The sequence below is a fragment of the Ranitomeya variabilis genome, chromosome 8, assembly GCF_051348905.1.
Source record: "Ranitomeya variabilis isolate aRanVar5 chromosome 8, aRanVar5.hap1, whole genome shotgun sequence".
Classification (NCBI taxonomy): Eukaryota; Metazoa; Chordata; class Amphibia; order Anura; family Dendrobatidae; genus Ranitomeya; species Ranitomeya variabilis.
The window spans coordinates 115612577-115621685 of record NC_135239.1 but is presented as its reverse complement, the minus strand read 5'-3'; the positions used below and the strand labels follow the sequence as shown (position 1 = coordinate 115621685).

General features: G+C 47.4%; 1 protein-coding gene across 1 annotated transcript in view; it reads left to right on the top strand.

Moving 5' to 3' along the window:
- Positions 1 to 1342: 1342 nt before the first annotated feature.
- Positions 1343 to 9109, top strand: part of NDUFA6 (NADH:ubiquinone oxidoreductase subunit A6) — a 102313-nt gene continuing 94546 nt past the window's right edge. The window contains exon 1 of the mRNA XM_077277894.1: positions 1343 to 1569. Coding sequence (XP_077134009.1) covers positions 1440 to 1569 — 130 coding nt within the window. The 5' untranslated portion in view covers positions 1343 to 1439. The remainder of the gene's footprint in view (positions 1570 to 9109) is intronic.

The following is a 9109-nucleotide window of genomic DNA, read 5'->3' as shown; positions in this document are numbered from 1 at the left end:
ATATATACCTGACAGGAGCCCGTACAGTCTATATCTACAATAATATATACCTGACAGGAGCCCGTACAGTCTGTATCTACAATAATATATACCTGACAGGAGCCCGTACAGTCTATATCTACATTAATATATACCTGACAGGAGCCCGTACAGTCTGTATCTACAATAATATATACCTGACAGGGGCCCATATAGTCTGTATCTACAATAATATGTACCTGACAGGAGCCCGTACAGTCTGTATCTACAATAATATATACCTGACAGGAGCCCGTACAGTCTGTATCTACAATAATATATACCTGACAGGAGCCTGTACAGTCTGTATCTACAGTAATATATACCTGACAGGAGCCCGTACAGTCTGTATCTACAATACTATATACCTGACAGGAGTCTGTACAGTCTGTATCTACAATAATATATACCTGACAGGAGCCCGTACAGTCTGTATCTACAGTAATATATACCTGACAGGAGCCCGTACAGTCTGTATCTACAATAATATATACCTGACAGGAACCTGTACAGTCTGTATCTACAATAATATATACCTGACAGGAGCCCATACAGTCTATATTTACAATAATATATACCTGACAGGAGCCCATACAGTCTATATCTACAATAATATATACCTGACAGGAGCCTGTACAATCTATATCTACAATAATATATACCTGACAGGAGCCCGTACAGTCTGTATCTACAATAATATATACCTGACAGGAGCCCGTACAGTCTGTATCTACAATAATATATACCAGGAAGGAGCCCGTACAGTCTATATCTACAATAATATATACCTGACAGGAGCCTGTACAGTCTATATCTACAATAATATATACCTGACAGGAGCCCATACAGTCTAGTATCTTCACCACCAGTGAGCCGGCTAGACTGTATGGGCTGCAGGAGCCCATATATTCTACTGGCTTTAATAATTTATACCTTGAAGGAGTCCATACATTCTAGTGTCATGTATAGGCTGCAGTCAGGGCCAGGCAGCAGCCCATAAAGTCTGCTATCTTCAAGAATATATACCTGGAAGGAGCCCATACAGTCTAGCGTCTTCAGTAGCGGGCTGGCTACACTGTATGGGCTGCAGTCAGGAAACCAGGAAGGAGCCCATACACTCTAGCATCTTCAGTAGTGAGGCAGCTAGACTGTATGGGCTGCAGTCAGGACCTGGAAGGAGCCCAAACAGTCTAGGCTCAACCCAGGCAGCAGCCCAGTAGAACGCGGCTTCCTGCTATCTGGTCTTCATTGGACTGAATGAGGCCCCGCCCCTTCCGGTGACATAATTCCTCAAAAAAATCAACTCCGTTCTAGACGCTACCCTGGTATGAGCGCTGTTCTGTGGCGGAAGCTCCGCCCTTTCCGGTGTCGTCACTCTCAGGAGCCCAGCTGGTCACGACCTAGAAACGACCGAGCCGAATATGGCTGCATCAAAAAGCGCCAGTCGTGTAGTTGGTATTGTTAAACCGATTCTTAGCCAAGATTTGTGCACCGCAAAACGAAGAGTGCGGGAGTTGTATAAGGCCTGGTACCGGGAAGTGCCTAACACAGGTGAGGGCTGTGGAATCATCCCGTGACCTGTGTTGCTGGGCGAAGGCAGAGTGGAAACAGCGGAAGGCTCAGCTGTTGTTATTATAGTTCTAGTTCTGATTCCCCAATTGTTTAGGCAGTCTGATGAGATCTGTCTCACTGCCCTGGCCGGGTGCGTCCCGCTGTTGCGTTCCCTCGTGGGCGGCGCGTCCCGCTGTTGCGTTCCCTCGTGGGCGGTGCGTCCCGCTGTTGCGTTCCCTCGTGGGCGGCGCGTCCCGCTGTTGCGTTCCCTCGTGGGCGGTGCGTCCCGCTGTTGCATTCCCTCGTGGGTGGCGCGTCCCGCTGTTGCGTTCCCTCGTGGGCGGTGCGTCCCGCTGTTGCATTCCCTCGTGGGCGGTGCGTCCCGCTGTTGCATTCCCTCGTGGGCGGTGCGTCCCGCTGTTGCATTCCCTCGTGGGCGGCGTGTCCCGCTGTTGCGTTCCCTCGTGGGCGGCGCGTCCCGCTGTTACGTTCACTCGCGGGCGGCGCGTCCCGCTGTTGCGTTCCCTCGCGGGCGGCGCGTCCCGCTGTTGCGTTCACTCGCGGGCGGCGCGTCCCGCTGTTGCGTTCCCTCGTGGGCGGTGCGTCCCGCTGTTGCGTTCCATCGTGGGCGGTGCGTCCCGCTGTTGCGTTCCCTCGTGGGCGGCGCGTCCCGCTGTTGCGTTCCCTCGTGGGCGGTGCGTCCCGCTGTTGCGTTCCATCGTGGGCGGTGCGTCCCGCTGTTGCGTTCCCTCGTGGGCGGCGCGTCCCGCTGTTGCGTTCACTCGCGGGCGGCACGTCCCGCTGTTGCGTTCCCTCATGGACAACTTGTTGTACAGTTATCTGGGAATATGCTTTAGTTCCCAAAGGGATTACAACTAGCAATGGGAATGTGACACCACATGAGCCTGCAGGACGGCACCATGAGAATTACAATGGTGTTTGTAGCCAAACTATATGATCTGTGCATTTCCTATAGTTATAAATTGAAGGGGTTGTCCACTGCTAGGACAACCACTTGTTGATCTAAATGTTTGGCCCCGATAGAATTTAAAAAAAAAGTACTCCCCTGCCATTTCGGCAGCATTCCAGTGGTGTCGCACTCTTGGTCTGTGGTTCTACAGTTGTGACGCGTAATCCCGGCGCCCAATCAGCGCTGGTATCACCTTCTATGACTTGAACATGAAGAGGAGGTCGGAGATCAGCTGCAGTCCAGCTTCCTCTCCATGTTCAATTTGTGCAAAGGCAGGGACAGTGATGCCAGCTCTACCTGCAGCATTGAAAAGCTGTTCAACTGCATATTAACCATAGCATTTTCCAAGGTGTCAGGTTACCTGTAAAAACATCTATTAACCCCTTCACCCCTGGAGCTTTTTTCGTTGTTTTGTTTTCGTTTTTCGCTCCCCTTCTTTCCCAGAGCCATAACATTTTATTTTTCCTTCAATATTGCCATGTGAGGGCTTATTTTTTGTGGGACGAGTTGTACTTTTGAACGACACCATTGCTTTTACCATGTCGTGTACTAGAAAACGGGGAAAAAATTCCAAATGCTGTGAAATTGCAAAAAAAAGTGCAATCCCATACTGGTTTTTTGCTTGGTTCACTAAATGCTAAAACTGACCTGCCATTATGATTCTCCAGGTCATTCCGAGTTCATACACACCAAACATGTCTAGGTTATTATTTTATCTAAGTGGTGAAAAAAAATTCCAAACTTTGTTAAAAAAAAAAATCCACAATTTTCCGATACCCGTAGCGTCTCAATTTTTCATGATGTCGGGTGAGGGCTTATTTTTTGCGTGCCGAGATGACATTTTTATTAATACCATTTCGGTGCAGATACTTTTGATCACCCGTTATTGCATTTTAATGCAATATTGCGGCAACCAAAAGAACATAATTGTGGCATTTTGAATTTCTTTTCTCGCTACGCTGTTTAGCGATCAGGTTAATCCTTTTTTTTATTGATAGATTGGGTGATTCTGAACTCGGCGATACCAAATATGTGTATGTTTGATTTATTTTATTTTGAATGGGGCAAAAGGGGGATGATTTGAACTTTTATATTTTTTTTTTTTTTTTTTTTTTTTTTTTTTACTTTTGCCATGCTTCAATATCCTCCATGGGAGGCTAGAAGCTGGCATAGCCTGATCGGCTCAGCTACATAGGGTGGATGCTCAGATTGCTGCAGAATTAAGGCCCCGTCACACATAGCGACGCTGCAGCGATACAGACAACGATGCCGATCGCTGCAGCGTCGCTGTTTAGTCGCTCTGTGGTCGCTGGAGAGCTGTCACACAGACCGCTCTCCAGCGACCAACGATGCCGAGGTCCCCGGGTAACCAGGGTAAACATCGGGTTGCTAAGCGCAGGGCCGCGCTTGGTAACCCGATGTTTACCCTGGTTACCAGTGTAAAATGTAAAATAACAAACAGTACATACTCACCTTCGCGTCCCCCGGCGTCCGCTTCCTGCACTGACTGAGCGCCGGCCCTAACAGCAGAGCGGTGACGTCACCGCTCTGCTGTACTGTCACTTTACGGCCGGCAGTCAGTCAGTGCGGGAAGCGGACGGCAAGGGACCTGACGGACAGCGGAATGTGAGTATGTACTGTTTTTTTTTTTTTTTACATTTACGATGGTAACCAGGGTAAACATCGGGTTACTAAGCGCGGCCCTGCGCTTAGTAACCCGATGTTTACCCTGGTTACCAGTGAAGATATCGCTGAATCCGTGTCACACACACCGATTCAGCGATGTCAGCGGGACCTCAACGACCAAAAAAAGGTCCAGGCCATTCCGACACGACCAGCGATCTCACAGCAGGGGCCGGGTCGCTGGTACGTGTCAAACATAGCGAGATCGCTACTGAGGTCGCTGTTGCGTCACAAAACTTGTGACTCAGCAGCGATCTCGCTATGTGAGACGGGGCCTTTAGGCTATGTGCACACGTTGCAGATTTGACTGTGGAATTTTCTGTGCAGATTCTGCATTTCTTGGCAGAAAACGCAGGTCAGAATCTGCACTCTTTGGTATGTGCACACGTTGCAGATTTTTGTGCAGATTTCTTCTTTTTTTTTTTTTGGCCCTGCAGATTTCTATTATGGAATAGGTACAGAAACGCAGCAGATCTGCACAAAGAATTGACATGGTCCTTTTTTGAATCTGCTGCGTTTTCTCTGCAGGTTTTTCTGCACCATCAGCACAGAATTTTTTTTTTCCATTGATTTACATTGTACTGTAAATCACTTGCAGATCTGCAGTGTTTCTGCGCTGGAAAAATAGCTACAGTTCTGCAGGAAATCTGCAACGTGTGCACATACCGCATCAAAGCGGGGGTTCTGCCATACGACGTACTATTCCATCCGATGGCAGAAATGGGTTAACAGACCTCTGATTCTGACCCATGAACATGTGCATATATATATATATATATATATGTTTCTATGCAGTTTCACGACTTTTCGCCAATAAGCATAATGGGGATCTAAAATCTTTTTCCTTCAAAGGAATAGAGAAAGTGTCTAAGCCCGTTAGTGGGGGCAGTTTACATGAAATAATCCTGGCAAGGGAAAGTAAGTGGATTTTTTTTTACTGGAAACTAGAGTGCCGTGTGGGTTAAATAGCCGCATGGACTTGATAATGCAATATTTAATATAAATTGAGATGTTATAATAGAAGCTCTATAGTCACAGTAATTTATTTAATATGAAATAATTCCGCTATTAACGTTTTTTTTTCTTGTTTTGTGCTGTGAAGATCTGAATATTTAATATGAATTTTTTTGTATCCTATAGATATGGTTGATTTTAATTTGTATTTAATGTGGATTTTATTCATTCGTTTTTTTCATGTTGAAATTCTTGGGGAAGGATCAATACCGCAAGTGGTTACTGTTGACTATGGGGTTAACCGGGTGAAATCAAATCTATTGGAATTCTCTATACTCACCTGTGACACCCAGTAACTCATATGGGCCTTTTTTTTCTTTTTTTTTTTGCTTCCCTATACTATATATGCGGTCTTGATTCAGTACTCATTTGGACCTGGAGGAAGACACGTGGTGTCGAAACATGTCGTCCATAAGGGATTGAATGTTTGAATGTATGCAATATTGTTACTGAAGAAATCTGGAACCTTTTTATGGATAAATAAAAGGTATATTTTACTCTACCATTGGACTGCGCTGGAGAAACAAAAAGTTTTTTTTCCATCATACATGACGGCACCACGAGAGAGGGGAACCGCCCTTCAAGGACAGGAAACCTTCAAGATAAAAGGGGCGGCTCCTCTCTCCACATCAGTTGGTTTCCTGTCCTTGATTGGGAACCCTCAAGATTATTATTATTATTATTATTATTATTATTATTTATTGTTATAGCGCCATTTATTCCATGGCGCTTTACAAGTGAGGAGGGGTATACATAATAAAAACAAGTACAATAATCTTGAACAATACAAGTCATAACTGGTACAGGAGGAGTGAGGACCCTGCCCGCGAGGGCTCACAATCTACAAGATGGAAGATCTTGAAGATAGAAGAGGATGCCTGGGCCTGTGTTGGATGGGTTTGGGCAGGCACTGGTCTGCTGCATCCGTCAACAGGTACCGGTAGTCACCTCGGGGGCCATGTATTCCATGCCCTTCCTGAGCGAAGCATGGCCACAGCCCGTGAGGCGAACGCCCAGGTGAAGATAGGGCCTCGGAGGCCACGGCGGTGTAACCTCCCTGTGACCATAAAACCTGCTGCTCCCTTGGGATCCACGGAGGTCACAGTTATGGTGCCCTCTCTGTTGATCTATGGTGGCCATGCAGCCTGTGAGACACATCGGTTTCCAGGCTAGGTAAGGGTCCTCGGAAGGTATTGAACCCTCCCTGTTGAGCGCTGAAAGGGAGTTTTCATTTTCCCCCTCCCTCTCCCTCCCCCTCCTTCCCTCTCCCTCCCCCTCCTTCCCTCTCCCTCCCCCTCCTTCCCTGTATGGAGTACCTGTAAGCAGATGAGTGCAGGGAGGAGAGCGGTGTATGGGACAAGCGAAAGCGGGGTGACTGCAACTTCAGTCTGGTGACCAGGAGCCCAGGACACGGTGAAGTTTCTTCTCAGCACGTGTGTCGCGCGGCCGGAAGCGCGCACGGGCTTCATCCGGGATTCGACGGCACTCGGAACCTTAGTTGCGGGCGAAGGGGCAGGGGGACCAGGAATTCCAGCGCACACCGGAAGTAATGGCCAAGTGCGCGCGTAGGAGGAAGAGTACGTGCAGATGCTGGCGCTCGGAGCAAAGGCAGGATCAACCAGGTGAATAGTTGAGCGCGCACCGGACGTGACTACCGGCGGAACAATGCTGGAACAATTAAATTACCAGCTGAGGCTGGATGGCGGCAGAGGCAGGATCAGCCAGGTGATTGATTGCATATATGTGCATTGGAAGTGGATCAGCCACGATCAACCAGGTAATCAATAAGATTAAACATACACCTGATTGTAGCACAAAGTGCTGAGTGGCCAGTAAAGGCGGGATCAACCAGGTGATCCATTAAAAAAAAAAAAAAAAAAGGAAAGTGAGTCTGTTTAAACGAACCAGAAGTGCTGCCCTGTGTCGCTAAACCAGGCCAGGTTGATTGTGACTGCTCTTGTTAAGTGGTTGTGTGTAGGATGGAGAGTTTTTTTTGCTGGAGCATTTAATGCCACAAGAGGTGCAGGAGAGGCGGTCTCGCTCAAGTGAGAAGAGCCAGATACGCCATGGCAGCAGCAAAAGCCGCTCGGACAGCGTACGGACGGATCGCCATACCAAGAAGGGGTCCCTGGTCTCATTGGGAGACATGGAGAAAACCAGTCAACCTCCGGATCCGGTACCCGTACTTTGAAAGCATCCGAGTGGTGAGTGAACTTCGAGAAAGTCCAGCACGCTAATGTCTGTTCTTTTCTCTTTCTCTTCTCCGTCTCTCCCCTCTTTTCTCACATACATTTGGGGGGTGGAGTATAGGAGGTACCCAAAAAATATAAAGCAAAAGCTAAAAATAAGGAATGTCCCGTGGGTAAAAAGCCTTTAAAAACATCCTGGAGTAAAAGACTGTGTCAGGAGTGTATCAACAAGACAGTGGCAGAGGAAACACCCTCCTTTATGGAGAGCCTAAGATCTCTAATTCAGTCAGAGGTCTCTAGGTCTGTAAAAGCGTTACAGACAGCCTACACAAATACCAGATCTAGGGACAGATCCAGCCCCTCAGTAGCATCCTAAAAGGATTCCTCGGAGTCAGAGGAGGACTCAGATACAGCTCGCTGCTCAGATAGTAGCTCAGAGGAGGAAGATACATTTCCAGTGGAGGCTACGGATAAGCTTATAAAAGCTGTTCGCTCTACCATGGGGCTGGTAGACAAGACGGCAAAAAAGACAACCCAAGAACTTATGTTCAGTGGTCTGCAAAAGAAAAAACTGAGGTCATTCCCTATTAATGAACAGCTACAAGAACTGATTAAAAGGGAATGGCAAAAACCGGAGAAAAGGTCCCAAATAACCAACTCCCTAAAGAGAAGATATCCTTTTGAGGAGGAGGCGTCCTCATCTTGGGATAGATCCCCAAAAATTTATGTGGCAATTTCAAAAGTTGCCAGAAAATCCTCCCTGCCATTCGAGGATTTAGGTTCTCTAAAAGAACCTCTGTATAGAAAAGTGGACGGTTCCCTGAAAACAGCATGGGAAGCCTCGGCAGGAGCACTAAGGCCAGCTATCGCGTCCACTTGTGTAGCCAGATCCCTAAAAATATGGATAGACAACCTGGAGGAACAGGTAGAACAAAAAGTTCCCAGAGAAACTATCCTAGAGGCAATACCAACCATGAGGGCAGCGGCAGTATTTCTAACTGAGGCATCAGCAGACTCGACTAGACTGGCAGCAAAGTCAGCAGCTTTAGCCAACACTGGACGCCGTGCGGTATAGCTTAAATGCTGGCCAGGAGATACACAGGCAAAGATGAAACTTTTCTCTTTGCCATGTGAAGGGAACTTCCTGTTTGGACCGGCATTAGATGAGATGTTGGAAAAAGCCGATGACCAGAAGAAAAAATTTCCGAAACAGCCCTTTCAGCGCTCCTTTCAGAGAGGCTGAAAATTCTGAAGGCAGCAGTATAGAGACCGAGACAGAAGCAACTTTGACAAACGATCCAGGGGAGGAAAAGGCTTCTATTTTGGCAAGTTCCCCAGGGTCACCAAGAAACCCTCCCAGTGACGGTCCTTCTCAGGTGGGAGGGAGGCTCTCACTTCCTTCCAGCCTGGGAGAGGATCTCCTCCAGTGTATGGATCCGACAGATTATAGGATCAGGCCTAAAACTAAAATTCCACCACTGGCCTCCAAGAAGATACATGCAGACCCCGGTACAGTCCTCCCAAGAGAAACAAGACAGTCTGGAAGGAGAAATAATATCACTCCTAGACAAACACGACTTGGAAGAAGTTCCAATAGAGGAAAGGATTAAAGGGTTTTACTACCCCCTTTTTCTGTATAAAAAAACGGACAATTCTTGGAGGACAATAATAAATTTAAAAGGCC